The 19663-nt window shown below is 40.4% G+C and overlaps 1 protein-coding gene across 2 annotated transcripts in view; it reads right to left on the minus strand.

Annotated features, from left to right (window-relative positions):
• Positions 1 to 5961: 5961 nt before the first annotated feature.
• L3MBTL2 (L3MBTL histone methyl-lysine binding protein 2) overlaps positions 5962 to 19663 on the minus strand; it is a 336131-nt gene continuing 322429 nt past the window's right edge. Inside the window, exons 15-17 of one of the 2 annotated variants that reach the window (XR_011022081.1) lie at positions 14338 to 14406; positions 11340 to 11482; positions 5962 to 6101 (exon numbers count right to left, since the gene is read on the minus strand). Coding sequence is in view for 1 of the 2 variants with exons in the window: in XM_068240208.1 (XP_068096309.1) it covers positions 11403 to 11482; positions 14338 to 14406 (149 nt within the window). In the remaining variant the exon portion in view is untranslated. Of the gene's footprint in view, positions 6102 to 11114; positions 11483 to 14337; positions 14407 to 19663 lie in introns of those variants that run through there. The other variant, XM_068240208.1, reaches the window with a different exon arrangement.

Below are 19663 nucleotides of genomic sequence, written 5' to 3' on the forward strand. Positions count from 1 at the left end.
GCCGTCTTTCTGATAAAAAAAAAAATTCCTGTCCTACTTATGCTTCCTGGAAGCGAGCACTCTCGCTTCCAGGACTAAAAAAAATGTTTTTTTGACTGTGGCCATCTTGTGGCCAAATAGTAAAACTACATCTACATACATTTTTTTAATGAAATAAACACACATTATTACATTTAAAATTAACTGTTTACCTCCCACACCATAAATTACCCAAATAAAATTAAATGAAAAAAAAAATTACAATAAGATACAAAAACAAAACAAATAGTTACCTAAAGGTCTGAACGTTGTTTTTTTTTTTCACGATTGAGATTTGAGAAAAAAAGAATATATCAATAGCAAAACAGGTAAACATTACACACTTGGATAAGTAGCAGGGAATAACAAAAACAAGTTAACATGTTTAAAACAGCAAATATCAAATTGCATAGCATTCAGTTAGATTAGATGAAGACATACTGCAAACATTATTACAGTAGTATAATTAGCTCAATCAGATTATATTTAACAGTATTTCACTAGGCATTGCCTATGTCCATGTGCCGAAATAGGACAGAACAGAAAATAATAATAAAAAAAAAAAGAAGGTAACTGTGTTGCGGCCTAACTCATAATATGTTTATATCCATCTGAGACCTGAAATAGGGTATATTGGGTATATTGCTCCGAGCAGTCTTGGGACATGAGGGACACCTTTTGAAGGCTCCTGCATTGTTGCTGATATACAGAAGTAACACTCAGATGGGGTACTAAAATGTAAATGCCAGCCGGCAACAGCCCCCAACCAGAAAAAAAAAAAAAAAGGAAAAATAGAAAAGAAAATAGTAATGTTCCGGCACATGGAACGATAGATCACAAAAGAATAATAAAGCAAAACAATTAACAGAAATATCATCTGTTACCCACTCAGACACGACTTGGAGGGTCGTATCTGAATCACAGTGGGATGAAACTCGTTCAGAGTATATAAAACACACTGTTTGGGGACCTAGAGGGCATCAACAAATGAACAAAAATCCTTACATGATAACCCGCTATATCCACCTTAGTCAAATAACATTTTTAGGTTAAATATATCCCTAGGAAAATATAAGCTCAATTTAGCATAAGCAGCAGCACTGTCTTCCCCCTTCCCCATCCTAGAACCGATAAACTACACCTTCCTATCCCATTCCCACCTAACAAATCTTCCCTCCTTATTCATCAAGCAGTACCTATCCTGGCTTTAGAGGATCAACATTAGGACAGGATTTCTCGGAGTTGCCCGCTCTAATAAGTGTATTAAAACACTTTCTAGCTCATTCACAACAGAAAGAAAAATAACTAAAAAAAAAAAAAAACCAACACAAATAAAAAGAAAAACAAGAGGTATAGGCTTCCTTAAGTAAACCTATTAAAATAGTAACACACTCATGCCCTTTAAGACCCAGATTTACAGTAGTTATGCTGATATCTTATGCTGGTGATACACGGGTCGACCGGCGGCTCGATTAGCCGCCAGATCGACCCCAGCCGCATCCCCGCTCATCTGCGCGGATCGATTGCCGCTCGTCCCCGCCGGCGTTTCCTTATCAGCGCTCGATTCCCTGCCATTGTCCGCAGGCGGGAATCGAGCGGGCGGGGGTCGAGCGGCTTGATCGGGCCAGCTGAATATTATCAGCTGGCCGGATCAGCTGGTCGATACACGGTACAGAAACGTTCCGTGTATCCCCAGCATTAGGAAGTATAACACGTCAGCATAGTTCAACCTGTAGGTATAAAAGTTAGCATACTATTTGCAATATTATATCAATCAAAATCAAATAGGTTAATCAAGAAAAGCAAAAACATAAAACATTTAGCTATACAACCTAGCAGTCTTGTTTCATAGGGAAGTGCATGACTGTCTTTCTGTTAGGGTAGCAAGAGTATTATCTTAATATAGCAAGTGTGAACACTATAGCAGGAGGTAGATTAGGGGGGGAGCAGGATCTAGCTAGTAAGTCAAATATAGAGTATTTGGAGGGAAAGGGTCAGAAAATTGGTAGAACCTCAATCCTCATCTGAGGAATCTTGAGCAGAATCAGGATCAGGTGATTTTTCATGAGAATCAGTATCCATGCTGGCAGGCCTGTGACCGTTTTCGTCCGGAGGGTCAGCTACTTTCTTAGAACGTCGACCAGTGCTAGGTGTCAGATCAGGAACAGAGCATTCACCATCCCAGTTAGGGATCACAATCGTAGGCAAGCCCAGATCTTTACAGAAGTCCCGGAGGCCTAGACCATTCTTTAAACTGTACATTTTCCCCTCTGAGAGAACTGTCAGGGCGAACGGAAATCTCCATCTGTAAGAAAGTCCTTTATCCTTGATCGCTTGAAGGAGAGGTTTTAAAGCTCTTCGCTTAGCTAAAGTGATCGCCGACAGATCCTGGTAAAGGTAGGCAGGTTGATCATTAAATAAAATCTTATCCTGATTCCTGGCTGCTCGCATGATCTCTTCCTTTAATTGAAATGATTCCAAACAGCAGATTATGTCCCTGGATAGATCGGAATCCATTATACGGGATCTAAGAGCCCTGTGGGCTCTAACAAAGCCAATTGATGTACCTGTGGATCTTCCGAGTAACTAGTTAAAGATAGTTTGAAGGACATCAGGAATCTGGTCGGCCGTTACAGATTCAGGGATTCATCTGGCTCTAATATTACACCTCCTCTCCCTATTGTCTAAGTCTTCTAGGTGGCGATTGTGCTCCAATAGCTTTTCAGCCTGGGTGATAGCTACTTTGTGTAGTAGCTGAATCTGCGTGTCTTGCTTCTGGCCAGCAGCTTCCAGATAGTGCATACGGCTGCCTATGGCGACCACCTCCGTATGCACTTCAGCTATGGCAGAGTGTAAGGAGCTTTTAATGTCGTTCGCCATTGCGCGGATGTCAGCCAGTGTGGGGGGATTCAGATGTGGGTCACCCACCTTCAGTTTATTTGGAGGAGAAGTCTCTGGAGAGGAGTGCGCCGTTTACGTCTCTTTGATCGGCGCCATCTTGGAGGCCTGCACTGTGTTTTTCTGAGCACGGAATATCTCAGGCACCATTCTCCCGATCTGTGTCTGGGTGAGTTTGGAGTCTGCTGCAGTGTTCTGCAAGCTGTGAGTACTCCTCATAGCCGGTTAGGGATTATATATCGCCGGTTTATTGCAGCTGCTGGTGGATGCTGTCCGGGAGCTCAAGTTCAGACGGCCATCTTCCGTCAGTGCCAAGCCACGCCCCATCTGAACTTTTTTAATATGCATGTGAAGAGGGCATATTACGAAAATGTTTTAAATTATAAGCTTGTAAATAGTGCTGGATGCAAAACTGAAAAAATGCACATTTATTTCCAAATAAAGTATTGGCACCATATATTGTGATATGGACATAATGTAAATGGTGTAATAACCAGGACAAATGGCCAAATAAAATACATAGGTTTTAATTATGGTAGCATGTATTCTTTTAAAGTTATAATGGCCGAAAACTGAGAAATAATGATTTTTTTTCAATTTTTTTCTTAATATTCCTGTGAAAATGCATTTACAAAAAAATAATCCTTAGCAAAATGTACCACCCAAAGAAAGCTCAATTGAAATGGTTAAAATACATTTTTAGCGAAGAACAATTCTGAGGGTTTAATGGAACAAACCCTTGCAAGGAAGACCATAGAGCGATATCAGCTCAAATGTGCAGACTGGCTGACTGTAGTGAGGGAAAAACATGAGTTTTGTTATATTTCTAAAGGAAAACAATGGCCAACGAAAACATAAATTTACATTCCTGGTATTTAGTGTACAGGCCACCAGAATCTCCAATTTTGGTGTAGGTCCTGGGCCCTGCGCAGTAAAAAAAAATGTGCCTGTCATGACATCAGATCAGGCCCCCCAATTACAGGCCCAGCACGTGATTGATAGACATAACACACTTCTGATCCTTCTCTAGGGTGGGATCCAGAGTTAACCCTTGACTGGCTGTTTATGAGGAACAGACCGTCTAAGGTAAAAGCACTTCTAACTTCCTTTCCTGTATCATTGTATATATGCTGCATTGGTCTTAGGGTAATGTAACAGAGTGTTCTTAATATGAACCAGAGCCAGTCGCTAGGATTGAACTCGATATGCCACGAAACTCAAGATGAACTTTAGATTCGTGCTTAGCTGAGGCATCCTTTAAGTCGTATGCCTGCATTCCATTTCTGCTGTATACCTGTATTGCCAAATAAATCTACTTAGATATTTAAAGATGTCAGTGAGTTTCCTCCATTGCCTGCTGCTGTGACGAATGTAAAGTTATCGCAGTTCCTGCAATGAGGTGCCTTACGAAGGTGTGGTAATCCCTAGCAACCGCCGCTTCATCGTGCCGGGCACCATCAGCCTCCTGTGTGGTACATAGTTTAGAAAAGTGTGCAGGAGGCTGATGGCACGTGGCGTGATGACGTGTTGGGCATGCTTCTGGATCGCACATGGGCACCTCGCTTGGAAGTCGCTGAATTACCGGACAGTGGGATCACAGAAGAGGCCAGGAATACGCCGGGGCACCATGCAGGCTACAGGGGGCTGGCGAAGCCACAGGTAAGTCCCGATTTTGATTTTAAAGAGGAACTGTCGCGAAATCTTAAAATTTAAAACACATACAAATAAGAAGTACATTTCTCCCAGAGTAAAATGAGCCATAAATTACTTTTCTCCTATGTTGCTGTCACTTACAGTGAGTAGTAGAAATCTGACATTACCGACAGGTTTTGGGCTAGTCCATCTCTTCATGGGGATTCTCAGCGTGGCCTTTATTCTTTATAAAGACATTCCCTGAAAATGATTAATACAAAGATGCTGGTCAGCCTCCCTGCTTGCTGCACACTATTTTGGCAGTTGGACGGAGCAACTGCCATTCACTCAGTGCTTTTAAAAATAAAGAAAACCCTGAGAAACCCCCTATGAGAAGATGGGCTATTCCAAAATATGTCGGCAATGTCAAATTTCTACTACTTACTTTAAGTGACAGCAACATAGGAGAAAAGTAATTTATGGCTCATTTTACTCTGGGAGAAATGTACGGTACTTCTTATTTGTGTTTGTGTGTATTGTGTGTTTTAAATTTTAAGATTTTCGCGACAGTTCCTCTTTAAGAACAGCTCAGGGTCCCTTTAAATTAGGGCCTCCAATTCAATTCGTGCTTTTGCACCCCTCCATTTTTATAAGTTAGATTTTTTCATAATGTTCAATTCAGATATTTTTGAATGATTTTAAGTAAGGATAGTACAGTGAGGTTCCAGGAGTTTAGAGATGAACTTTATTTACAGTGTAGGAATTCAAGTGACTTTACCTCCACCACATTATTACATGGAACAATTGACTGATTTGTTAAAAATGTGGAAAGACATATACAGTGCACTATTTGCATAGGTCAATACAATACAAGGTATGTATTATATGTACAATCTTACTAGTTGGGAGAGCAAGTCCCTGAGGGGCTTACAATCTAATACCCACCATAATCATATGTCAATCATAGTCTAGAGTCATACATAACGGTACATTTTGGGATTCATAAGAAAACCAGAGTGTCCGGAGAAAACCTACACAGACACAGGGAAAATAGAGATAGTGCCCTACCTGGTATTTGAACCAGAGGTCCAGTGCTGCAAGGTGTGAGTGCTATCCAGTACGCCATAGTGCCACCAGAATATGTGGCTTTGTTTATTGTCCTTACATCTCTGTACAGCTCTGTTTTTTATTTGGTTATGAGGGTCTAATGCTGGGCATACACGGCAGGCTTATCAATCGAGCCCGATGGCTCGATTGATGATATCCGACAGGTCCGATGACCTGCCGGATAGATTCCCCGCTCGATTCCCGCCGGCGGACAATAGCAGGGAATAGAGCGGCTAATTAGGAGCACCCGCGGGGATCGATCCGCGCGGACGAGCGGGGGTCAATCTGGCGGCTAATCGGCCGCCGGATCGACCCATGCATGCTCAGCATTAGTTACCCATCAGATCATATGCTTTTACAATATGGAGATTGGTCAACAGCAATACAGGGCAGTACATACTGTCAACTGGATCACACAGTTGGTCCTCCTCTTTTTCTGCCAGCTGCTGTAGAGAATCACATCAAACACAAAGAAAAACTCAGGTACTTATGCAACGTTTTTAAAACTATTATTTTTTTAATACATGAATGAATGATTCTGTAAAATTGAGAATAAAACTTATAAAATGAACAGTGCATTTTTAAAGTAATATCAAGGTACAAATAAACGGATGAGATTAGCATGTGTATGCAAAGTGCCAAGCATACAAATACCTAGGCTGTGTTCCTTTTTTTCTTTCTCTGCCTGAAAGAGTTAACATGCAAGTGACAGTTTCTCGCCAATTGAGACCTAGCCTGACTATAGCCTAACTCTCATTGATAAGGAATTACAGACATAAATGTCTTTCCATGCAGAGCTTCTGAAAGCAGGGAAGAGATAAAAAGGTATGGCATGCTTTAAAGTCTTTTTTTTTTTTATTGAGACAAGACAATGGCTCATATGCAGTCAACTTTTTCTCCTAAGATTATTTTTTAATTTATCTTTCAGATAACTTTTAAGCACTCTGCAATTAAAAAAAAGTACCAGAAATTAGGTGGAAACGTTCTGTCAAAATTATCTTGAGTATTTTCTTGCTTGCTGGTGGCTTAAATGGGCCAGTATGTAGTTAACTTTTCCTCTTAAAGGAATACTATTGATACCCAAGTGTTCTAAAATTACAATGTACAAATAATGTCTAAGTAGCTGTGTAAACATTTTCCTACTTTCCATGTTAGATATCAGAGGCAAAAGCTGTAATTTATTGAGGGTAAGATTTAGCTATATTGGGACAAATCAATTGCAGAAGGGGTGTCTGCTTCAATGCACAGCCAGAGTTGCATATCAGACTACAGAAAGCAAATCTCAAACATATCAAACTCTGAAAGCAATAACAGTATGAAAAGCTGTGAGAATTAGTTACATTTCCTCTGCTCTCTTCAGACAGGTCAGTCAGAAACACAGGACACAGGAGCTGCAGCTGTTGGGAGCTCTCTCTCTCCGTCACACACAGAGCTACATATAGAGTTAACTGATCAAGTGTGAGGGGAATTTCCCCTCTCCTCATGGCTCAGTCAGCCGTCAGTTTTGGCGTCAGTAAAGTTTGAAAGTATTTTGCTAACAGTAAACAAAGAAGTTGATACTAAAATGTATACACCAGTACTTAGCAGCACTTCCCAAACAATTCCTGTGTCAATTGAAAAAAATATGTGAATCGATAGTATTCCTTTAAGTTATCTCCTAGGAGATAACTTTCAACTTCTCTTTAAAATAACTTTTCAGCATTTTACAATTGAAGTACTTCAATTCAAGTACCTAAATGTTGGTGAAAAAGTACTATCAAAATATTTTAGTATTTTCTTGCTTTCTGGTGGTTTAAAATGCATTTTATGACAAGGTGGAAAAATATCACCTATGTGATAGTCAGGAAAAAAAGTGAATTGCATATGGGTCAACGGCCTATATGCAATTCACTTTTTCTCCTTAGTTTCCTTCAAATTCATATTTTCCCACCTTGTTAATAAAATGCTTTTTAAACCCCCCAGCAAGCAAGAAAATACTAAAAATATTTTTGATTGCACCTTTTTGACTACTTTTGGTTCATCTTCAATTGCAAAGTGCTGAAAAGTTGTTTTAAAAAGACAATGAAAAATTATCACCTAGGGGAAAACTTTGGAGAAAAAGTTAATTGCATATGGGCCAATGAAACATTAAAAACTAGATTTAAGCATAAAATAAACCTGTGGGTTATCTCAAAAAGTCATTTTTAGGAGTAGGATAGATTCAATTGTTTAACTCATCATGATTTTGTTATTACAATTATTTATTTTATTTTATTCATAATTAGTTATTTCACTATTATGGAAGAAGTTTTAAATCAGGATGATACCATTTATTGGCTAACTAAAAAAAATAAGAATAAGCAAGCTTTCTGCCTTGCAGCCTTCGTTGGGCTTACATCCTGTTTGTAAGCCCGACGAAGGCTGCAAGGCCGAAAGCTTGCTTATTCTTATTCTTTTTAGTAAGCCAATAAATGGTATCATCCTGATTTAAAATGTCTTGCTTTTACTGATGGCTAACACGGTACAATACCCTACTGCTATCACTATTATGGAGTTTGCAAGTGTTTCTGTACAACATCCTAAAGCTCATTACTTTTTAATATTTTGGGGCTGCTGCGATCTTCAATATTTTTACATCTTCTATGCATGATTATAATTTTTTACATGCTTAGAAAAAATATCTAACAGGAAGTCATCTTCATAAAGAGAGAATGGTGGTAAAGCTAGCCATAAGTGCTAGATTAGTGGTGGATCAGGTACATGATCCATATCTACTTTGTATTGATGGTTTACCTTGTCTACCACCTTGCAGTAGATAATATGCAAGATTTCAGAAGAAATATAAATTGCACTATCACAGTAAGCCCTGTAATGCTCAGTGTAGTTATGCAGCTGTTGACCGTGTACCAGTCCTACTTATGCTCCCAGATTGGTAATGCCCTGGTTTTTCATAAGGTTTTTGGTACAATGTCATGTTTTTATTAAATCTAGCATATAATTTGTATATGACAGGATAAATCCCAGTGTTGGCCACCCCTCTAATATGAGTCATGTACAATAAAGAAAAACAAAAATCAATAGGGTTTATAGGCCAGTGTGAGAATCTAATACATAGATTGTAAAAAGTACCATTTATTGAACATTTCTAAAAATCAGGTATTTAAACATCAATAAAACATGGATTCCATGATCATGTGAGTGAACTATACAATAAGCAGCCTAACACACGTTTTGTAGCACACTACTACTTCTTCAAAGGCATAGAATATAGCAAGTAGATATCTGTGATGGAGATGAAATCATATCATACAAACATGGCACTTTAGTATCCTCCCAGAGTCTCAAAGTATCCCTGTAGAGTAGGGCAAGAAGGTAGGGAAAACAGTTGGGGTCCTGTATCCAAACAGTAAATGGCAAAGTACTGGCAGGTAAAAGAAGTTCATAATGTTCAATAACAATATAATATAATTAAAAACAACAATCAATCTGTGCAGGGGTACATGATAATACAATATTCAATGCCAAAAAATGTAAATGCCATTCTCCTAAAAGTCCTAATATAATCGAATTGCAAATGCACTCCATCCTAAATGCCATGTTAAGGCAAAGAGAAAATGTGGTGTGAACCAAGCTGAAAGAAATGGATAATAGCCAGGAGGAGGAAATCGTGTTAAAAGGTAATAAGCCAATGCTCAGAGACTTAAAGCCACGTGAAAACCTCACTGTGAGTTAGTACAGAAATAGGTGAAGAGTCTTCAGAATGGCCCAAAAAGGTGAGAAGGCTCACAGAGGCAGACGGGAGGACAAGAGAGGAGAAGAGCGTAGCCCCTGCAAACACACTAGCGGCTTCTTCCGGGCTTCTTCTTCCGCCAAATAGCGATGGCCTGCTTGCAGGGGCCACGCTTTTCTCCTCTCTTGTCCTCCGTCTGCCTCGATAAGCCTTCACATCACACAGATTGCCTTTTTTGCTGTCACTTTACAGCGCTTTCTTGTGCCATCGTGTTTAACACCAGTGTGTCGCCATTGATGTTTCTTACTCACCTTTTTGGGCCAATTCTGAGCACTCTTCACATATTTCTCTACTAACTCACAGTGGGGTTTACACTCACCTTTGGTGAGTGTCTGAGCATTGGCTTATTACCTTTCAAGACTTCCTCCTCTTCCTGGCTATTATCCATTTCTTTCAGCTTGGTTCACACCACAATTTCTCTTTGCCTTACCATGGCAGTTAGGATGGAGTGCATTTGCAATTAGATTATATAGGACTTTTAGGGGAATGGAATTTACATTTTTTGGCATTGAATATTGTATTATCATGTACCCCTGCACAGTTTGACTGTTTTTTTTATTTATTGTTTTTAATTACATTGTATTGTGATTGAATAAAGCTGTTTTATATTTTCATACATCGGTTTTAGTGGTGCGGTTTTTATTGGATCTACTTTTCTCTAGTTGTATACTCTATATGATTGATCCTTTCTGCACACTATAGATGTTTGTACAGCTTTGTTACATTTATTCAATTTTGTGCATGGTGCTCACCCATTTTGGATATGTAGAGCTGTATGTATGCATAGGGGTGGGCAACGAAACGTGCGTTAGGCCGCTTATTGTATAGTTCACTCACATGATCATGGAATCCATGTTTTATTGATATTCAGCATCTAATCTACTGAAAAAAAGTATTGTGTCTGGAAACCTTAAGGTAGTATTCTAGGCCCACCCAGTCACTTTAGGCCTCGTTCACATCAGGGACGTTTCTGTGCGCTTTTCACAGTGCACTGCCCTGTGCGTTCAGCAAGGTATTGATTTTGCTATGTAATTAAATGTAGCTGGTTCACATCAATGCGCTGCGCTGAGCAGCGTTACAAAAACTTTGGGTTGCATGCATTTCTGTGCGTTGAGCTGTAAAGCGCACATCAATGCAAGTGAATGGGTGCGCTTTTTAAGCGCATAGAAGCGCGTCCAAGCGCATAGAAGCGCATGCGTTTTTTACCCCTATTTGGAAAAAAAATACATTTACATAGAAAAACAAAGCTTTATTGACAACTGCTACATTAAGCAAAACGTGCCTTAAAGAAGCACAGCACAACGCACAGAAACGCGCAGTAAAGCGCGCACAAGCGCATACGGTTTTTTACCACGCGCTTTCACACGTTTCTCAGCAACGCAGATGTGAACGAGGCCTTAGACAGCAGTGTAAGTATTTGAGCCCTGCATTCAGCTGGGCTTCCATGCATATAAACTTAGCTACTGCATCCTCTTACAATGCTCTACACACCCTCTGCACCAATGGAAAGCGTGGACAGACTTGTGCAGTTTGGGATCAATCCAACCGAAAGTTTTTTTCTCCCCACCCACCCAGCCCGCCGTGTGAAGTCACAACACTTGCGCCGCTTCACTGGTCCTCCACCCCCCCCCCTTCCCCTGCACATTGCAACAGAACATGTAGTGAGCCCACAGGCTAACTACCTGTCTGTACAGTCTTGGCCCAGCTATGTTGCCTGAGGGATTGGATCCCAAACTCTGTTGGGCGACATCGATCTAGCATGTATATGGCCCTTTAGTCTAGAGTTTGTGCTAGAGGGAAGTAGAGGCTTGTGTAACTTTGCTGGCAGCACTGATATGGTGATAAAAGTGCCAAGTAGGCAGTTTAACATGATTTCAGGTACATTTGAAGCAGTGAGAAACTTTTGATTGTGTACCAAGTTTAAATTCATCTCCACATTTTGCACATCACTGGAAATGATAGGCAACACGTCCGTTCTTTAGCTTTTTCCTGCATGAGAATTTTGTTTCCTTGAACATCTGCCATGGCTTTTAGTCTTCTTTTTATTAGGGCGATCACCTGTTAAAGGAAATGTTGGCACTTAGTATGTTTCCCATACAAAATGTTTTATTTCTATGCAGAAAGGAAATGAAAGCGATGAACATATGCAGTAATAATAAATTAGTTTTATTCCATTGCACCATATTAAGGCAATTTAAAGTGAAAGATCCAAACACTTGACATGATAACCAGAGGTTGATAGAAAATGTGTATTTGTAAAACTGATATTAGATTTCTTTAATAAGAGTTACCTACTTGGAATAGTTTACATCTTGAGAAAATTTCAGACCTTGTAGTGTTATTTTTGAACATAAGTTGATGCTCCACAGCCAATGTCTGATAGGGTTGTCTACAGTATGAAACGTTGAAACGTAAAGTGAGCACTATGTCCTGGTTGGCTTTTATTTATAAGTGAAGTATGTGTAGAGTGCAAATAACAGTCATGTGTGTCTCATTGACTGATCTTTCAAAGTAGAAACTTCCTTTTAATATATGTAATGCCATATTGAAACAGTATTTCTGTAGTGCAACTAAATCTATTGGATTAACATAAAATACTAAGCAATATGAATCATAACAAAATCAGACAGGTGCATAAACTTGGGCAGCCCAAAGAAATGCTCTTTTTGCAAATATAACAGCCTCTAGATGGCTACTATAGCCTCTGGATTCTAGATGGAGATATTTTTGGCCATTCTTCTATACACAAAATCTCTCTAGTTCAATTAAATTTGATGGCTGCCATGCATGGACAGCCTGCTTCAAATCACATTCTAGATTTTCAAGAAACCAAGATCAGCAGCACCACTCTTGAAGAAATAGCTCTTTATTCAGACACGTAATTAAAATCACACGCCAAAAAATGGGCTTAGACGCAGCTAAAGCCCACTGTTTCGAATGCTTCTTTGTCAAGCTGTAAGCTTGCAGCTTGACAAAGAAGCATTCGAAACAGTAGGCTGTAGCTGCGTCTAAGCCCATTTTTTGGCATGTGATTTTAATTACGTGTCTGAATAAAGAGTTATTTCTTCAAGAGTGGTGCTGCTGATCTTGGTTTCTTGAATCGGCGACCCTTGGGCATCAGGGTCATATCAGCTATCTATCTCCTATCTCCATTGGAGTGCTTGGTCTAACACTGTGTAGATTTTCAGTGATAATCAAATCAGGGGACTGAGAAGGACATTCCAGAACGTTGTACTTTTCCCTCTGCATGAACGCCTTTTTACTTATATAGGATACCCTAGGATGGCTGGCTGCCTGTCGGCACACTGTGGATAGCGATCTGTGCTACCCACGGTGTGTCAACATCTATCCAGCCATCCTAGGAAATCCCGCAAGCGGACCCGGTGGAGCAGAGACGTTACGGCGGTTTCTCTGTGGCGGCTTTCCTGCAACGATCCTCCCCCCAGTGATTGCCTGCCCGCAGCGACCTCCCCTCCCTCCCTGCATCAATCTTTCTCTGTCCTCCCACCCGCTGCGTCCCCCTTTCCTTCTCTCCCCTGCCACGCGAGATCCTTGGCACTTGCAGGAAGTGAGGATTACTCATCATGCCTCTGTCCATCGGCGATCGCACACCCTCCTCCATCCCCTACAGCTCCGTCTACTGTCCACAGCACCGGGAGATGTCTTGATGACGTCATCAAGCCGCATCCCGGTACTGTAGACCGGAGCTGTAAAGTGGGGGCGGATGTGCGAGTGCCGCTGAACAGAGGCACGGTGAGTAATCCTCACTTGCTGCATAGTGCAGAGGATGGGGGGCACCTATACTTGTCTTACCAATACTGGCATACCTATACTAGAGCACCTATACTTGGCTTACCTTTACTGGCTTACCTTTAGTAACGCACCTGTAGCTGGCTTACCTGTACTGGCATACTTACAGTGGTTTGCAAAAGTATTCGGCCCCCTTGAAGTTTTCCACATTTTGTCATATTACTGCCCCAAACATGAATCAATTTTATTGGAATTCCACGTAATAGACCAATACAAAGTGGTGTACACATGAGATGTGAAACCAAAATCATACATGATTCCAAACATTTTTTTTACAAATAAATAACTGCAAAGTGTGGTGTGCGTAATTATTCAGCCCCCTTTGGTCTGAGTGCAGTCAGTTGCCCATAGACATTGCCGGATGAGTGCTAATGACTAAATAGAGTGCACCTAATGTCAGTACAAATACAGCTGCTCTGTGATGGAGGTTGTCTAAGAGAAAATTAGAAGCAACACCATCATGAAGTCCAAAGAACACACCAGACTGTCATTGCTGCAGCCCGATCAGCGCTGACAGCAGAGCTCCATGCACCGGTCAGGAGCCCATTTCAAAGCTCTATAATGCTCCCAGTCGCTCGTGGAGCGTGACTGCAAATTGTAAGTGCTTTGAGTCCACCAGGAGAAAAGCTCAATATAAATGTTATGTCTTGTATTGTTGTGTGTCATGGTCTTATGGACCATGACAAACAATGGGGTGGGTGCATGTGCTTCATTTGTGTATGTTTCTTATAGGCACATGTAGAGAGTGGTGTGCGTGATGTCAAGATGCCAAGCCCTCCATTTGAGTTTACACACTGATTGATGAAGAGAAAGCCAAGCTACTTTTAATTATGACTTTACTATAAAATCATAACTTCACTTACATCAGTTCTCCATTATTTCAGTAATGAAGGTTGAAAAGTTAGCTCTTTAAAATATGCATAGAAATTGCAAATAGTCTGTTTCAATTCTATGCTCATAAATTATACAAACTAAGAACTGCAGTATCTCTATGCTGAGTCACTATCAACACCAACTATAATATTTATAAGCAGATTTAAATTTTTGTTAATAATTAAAAAAAAGAAAAAGAAATCCAGCATATAAAAATGGCCTTTACTTACGTCTTTTTCGACTCATGAAAGTATTTCTTTTCTTAACTTCACTGGGTTTCTGCATCACTTCTGGCTCACCTGTAAGCAAAACTACATGATTACAATAATAGGAAAGGGTAGATGACTGAGCATGCTCCCAGTCTTTGATATTCCTGTACTTTGCTAAGGTCTTATAATAGCATTTTTAGGGACTGAAAAATGTTTTTTTCCCACCAGCTATAGTTATCTTATTAGAGGGTAGGTATGGGAAACTACTCATACACTATAAGAGTGCATTCACACTATGCATGTACACAACTCTGTCGCATATGACCTCACTGCCCATACTATTTATTTTTTGTCTAAGTTTACCTATGAGTGCACACTGCCATACTGTAGCTAGGACCTACACGCTGTTGGAGCTGGTGTGGTTGGCCTAAAAAGAAACAGATTTTGCCATACTTGAAGTCAGTTATCATTTACATCATTTTGATCTGGTTATGCTTAGTGTTTACTTACTCAACAATTGTATTGTATTTCTCCATAGAGAGGGGGAGGATTTGTAACTAGCAACACACTTTGAGAACATCTGCTAAAGTCCCTGCAAAGACAAAAATATATTTGGGGACAGCGATCCATCTGGACAGATCACTATATAGGAGCCAAGTGACAACAGGGGACAGCTGTACACAATTTCCTGCCCCAATGGTCAAGAACACATGTTGCTTTGTAGCTTCACTCAGTATACACTTAAAATGATTTAAAATAAACACGAGTTAACTTCAAATAAACATTACATAGTTACCTTGTCATCAGTTCCTCTCAAAAGCTCACCATTTTCTTCTGACAATGATCCCTTCCAGTTCTGACAACATTTTGTCAGCTGTTATGCCAAAAGCTGTTATGGGGTAATGGCCATTTTCAAAATGGAGGACAGAGAATTCCTTTGATCACAGTGGACAAACAGGACACGGCACAAGAGAAAGGGATTGAGGAGTAGACTACACAGGAGGTAAGTATAACGTGTGTATGTATATTATGACTTAATTTTCAGTTCAGGTTTTCTTTAAGATTAAATAACTCCAGGGCTAAACCATGCTGCGTCTGGGTAAACAGGCTTCCATAGTTACATAGTTATTTGGGTTGAAAAAAGGCATACGTCCATCGAGTTCAACCAGAGAACAAAGTACAACACCAGCCTGCTCCCTCACATATCCCTGTTGATCCAGAGGAAGGTGAAAAACCCTTACAAGGCATGATCCAATTAGCCCCAAAAGGGAAAAAAATCCTTCCCGACTCCAGATGGCAATCAGATAAAATCCCTGGATCAACATCACTGGGCATTACCTAGTAATTGTAGCCATGGATGTCTTTTAACGCAAGGAAAGCATCTAAGCCCCCTTTAAACGCAGGTATAGAATTTGCTATAACTACTTCCTGTGGCAATGCATTCCACATCTTAATCACTCTTACTGTAAAGAACCCTTTCCTAAATAAATGGCTAAAACGTTTTTTCCTCCATGCGCAGATCATGTCCTCTAGTCCTTTAAGAAGGCCTAGGGACAAAAAGCTCATCCGCAAAGCTTTTATATTGCCATCTGATGTATTTATATATGTTAATTAGATCCCCTCTAAGGCGACTTTTCTCTAGACTAAATAAACCTAGTTCATCTAACCTTTCTTGGTAAGTGAGACCTTTCGTCCCACGTATCAATTCTGTTGCTCATCTCTGCACCTGCTCTAAAACTGCAATATCTTTCCTGTAATGTGGTGCCCAGAACTGAAATCCATATTCCAGATGTGGCCTTACTAGAGAGTTAAACGGGCAATATTATGCTAGCATCTCTAGTTTTTATTTCCCTCTTAATGCATCCCAACATTTTATTAGCTTTAGCTGCAGCGTCTTGGCATTGAATACGATTATTTAACTTGTTGTTGATGAGTACTCCTAAGTCCTTCTCCAAGTTTGATGTCCCCAACTGTATCCCATTTATTTTGTATGGTACTAGACCAGGCATGGGCAAACTTGGCCCTCCAGCTGTTAAGGAACTACAAGTCCCACAATGCATTGCAGGAGTCTGACAGCCACAGTCATGACTCATAAAGGCAAATGCATTGTGGGACTTGTAGTTCCGTAACAGCTGGAGGGCCGAGTTTGCCCATGCCTGTGCTAGACCATTGATACAACCAAAATGCATGACTTTACATATTTCAACATTGAATTGCATCTGCCATTTTATGTGCCCATATAGCCATCCTATCCAGATCCTGTTGCAATAGATCACTATCTTCCTGAGAGATGATGATTCTGCACAATTTTGTATCATCTGCAAAAATAGCAAAATTGCTTTCTACTGCATCTACTAGGTCATTAATAAATAAATTGAAGAACACTGGACCCAGTACCAGGGCTGTGGAGTCGGTCCAAAAATCCCCCGACTCCGACTCCTCAGTTTAGGATTCCACCGACTCAGACTCCTCTAATTTGCATATTACAATTTTGTTGATTAAAAGTATGTAACGTGAAATTCGTCTCTTAACTGTAGTGGATGATTGGTGTCAGCACACCTTCTGGGGAAAAAACACAGGAAACAAAAAACACGGGAGCCCAATAGTGTAATATGTTTAGTCAAAATTGTCAATGTAGAAGATAAGAATCTACTCACAAGAGTGGGTTGCAAGGGGGCAACCGACCACAGGAAGCAGGTGGAGACAATTAACCCAACTCCACTCGGGGAGGTCACTAAGGACCTGGATGCGGTCGCTCTCCTTGGAAAAAAGAAGGGAGGCAGATGTCCACCGTGGTGTAAACCACATATGTTCTGCCTCCACCCCTCACACGGGTATCGTATGGGGGTTAGGGATGCACTAAATGGTTTAAAGAGGCGCCCTGGTGGTATATAAAAGCGTTTAAAAGCAGTTTAAAACCGAGAAAGGTTTGAGGTTGCTTACCTCAAGGACGACAAATCTTTGTAGGGACAAAAGATTTTATTGGTAGCACAGGCAACGCGTTTCACGGGTCTGAGCCCGCTTCCTCAGGCCAATAGCAGTGCCAGGCCAATTGAAATAGCCAACTAAGGGAGCTCCCTTAGCTTGCTATTTCAATTGGCCTGGCACTGCTATTGGCCTGAGGAAGTGGGCTCAGACCCGTGAAACGCTTTGCCTGTGCTACCAATAAAATCTTTTGTCCCTACAAAGATTTGTCGTCCTTGAGGTAAGCAACCTCAAACCTTTCTCGGTTTTAAACTGCTTTTAAACGCTTTTATATACCACCAGGGCGCCTCTTTAAACCATTTAGTTCGTCTCTTAACTGCCAACGCTTAGGAATTTTACAAGACAACTGAAGTGAGAAGGATATGTAGACTACTATATTTATTCCCTTTAGACTAAAACTAGTCCTTGTTAAGAGTACTTGTAAAAGGTACAAACCAGAACAAAGAACATCTATCAGGCCCTAGGCAATGTAACTGTGGGTGCATGTAAGAATGATGTGCAGGTGCTCTGCAGGGGAACAAGGAGATTCTTCCTCTATTACACATTATTCATGTACAATCTGAACATGGATCAGGTCCTAGGCAATGTAACTGTGGGTACATGTAAGAGTGATGTGCAGGTACACTGCAGGTGAATGAGGAGATTCTTCCTCTATTACACATTCTTCATGCACAATCTGAACCAGGTTTATGGGTGACAGACAACACCTCTCTGTTCAATGTGCACAACATTCTCAGTGGATTCCCTGCAGCTCTGTGCAGAGTGCATATGTAGAGTATAGTACTACTGTGTAACAAAGTAAACCTGAGACAGATGAAATTAAAGTTTTATACATACTTGGGGCTTCCTCCAGGCCCCTTCAGGCTAATCAGTCCCTCGTTGTCCTCCTCCACCACCTGCATCTTCTGCTATGAGTCCAAGTACTTGAGCCAGTCTGGCATAGTGCGCATGCACACACTCCGCCGCTGGAAGCGTACTACACCTGCGCAGCACTATTGCGCAGGTGCAGAATGTTCCTGGCTGTGGGAGCGGCACGTGGCTGGACTGCGCTGACTGGCTGAATTACCAGGACTCATAGCAGAAGATCCAGGTGGTGGAGGAGGACAGCGAGGGACTGATTGGCCTGAAGGGGGCTGGAGGAAGCCCCAGGTATGTATAAAAAAAATACAGGTACCCTTTAATTTGTAGTCACCAAACCAAATTTTAACAACATATCAAATTATTTGATTTCATGAGCAAAGAGAGTGCTCTCTTGCATTTGCATAAATCAGAATCAACGCAGAATTATTTCCATCTCATTGACCATCTCTATTAGTGGCACAGCTACACATCAGGCTTTATTCTTACAGCATAGATGTTATTTAGTATATATATAAGAGATTCCCGTGTACATATCATATATACAGTCACAATCAGATACTGTATGTATATCTGACTTTAAAAATACGGGGATTGCTTTATTGAAGCAGCACAAGTAACTAATTTTGATTGGTTTATTTCATTTTTGTGGACTGAGCACAGCTATTACTGTATATATACTCATTATTTATGATGCAATTTAGACAAATGGGTCCTAAAAATTGGTATCACAGATAATCCTCCACAAGTCTGAGACTTCTCAATATGACCAATGTAAGACTAAGGAAGTAGGAGGAAATAAATTATATATAAAAGTACAAATTTTATTAATGACCAAAATACAAACACATATATATGTAAATCTATTTAAAATTGACCAGAACACACAGGTGTGCCACCATGTCTAGGCCAGATGGAAAGATGTAGGGGATCCCCTAAAGAAAATATTGATAGTGTGCAATCCATCAAATATCTTAATGCAAAAAGAGGGGGAAGCGACTCCTAGCAGGTAACATTGAAACAAACAAAAAAAAAAACAAAAAAAAAAACCCTTGGAGAAAAATATATCATTGGTTTTGAAGGCCAAGTGTCCAGGACCTAAATGGAAAAAGACATCCTAGTAGAAAAAGCACAGGTGTATCAGATTCCGGCTGTGTTGCTATAATATTTCCAGAGATTTTGCAGGATCAAAAGGCTGAATAACGGCTGATAGAGAGATTCAATCCATCACAATAGGTGGTCTTACTGCATATGTTATCACAAAATATTTTAATTATATTTATTTTGTGATAACATATGCAGTAAGACCACCTATTGTGATGGATTGAATCTCTCTATCAGCCGTTATTCAGCCTTTTGATCCTGCAAAATCACTGGAAATATTATAGCAACACAGCCGGAATCTGATACACCTGTGCTTTTTCTACTAGGATGTCTTTTTCCATTTAGGTCCTGGACACTTGGCCTTTAAAACCAATGAAACATTGCAGCAACACAGCCGGAA

This window comes from Hyperolius riggenbachi, chromosome 6 (genome assembly GCF_040937935.1).
Source record: "Hyperolius riggenbachi isolate aHypRig1 chromosome 6, aHypRig1.pri, whole genome shotgun sequence".
Classification (NCBI taxonomy): domain Eukaryota; kingdom Metazoa; phylum Chordata; class Amphibia; order Anura; family Hyperoliidae; genus Hyperolius; species Hyperolius riggenbachi.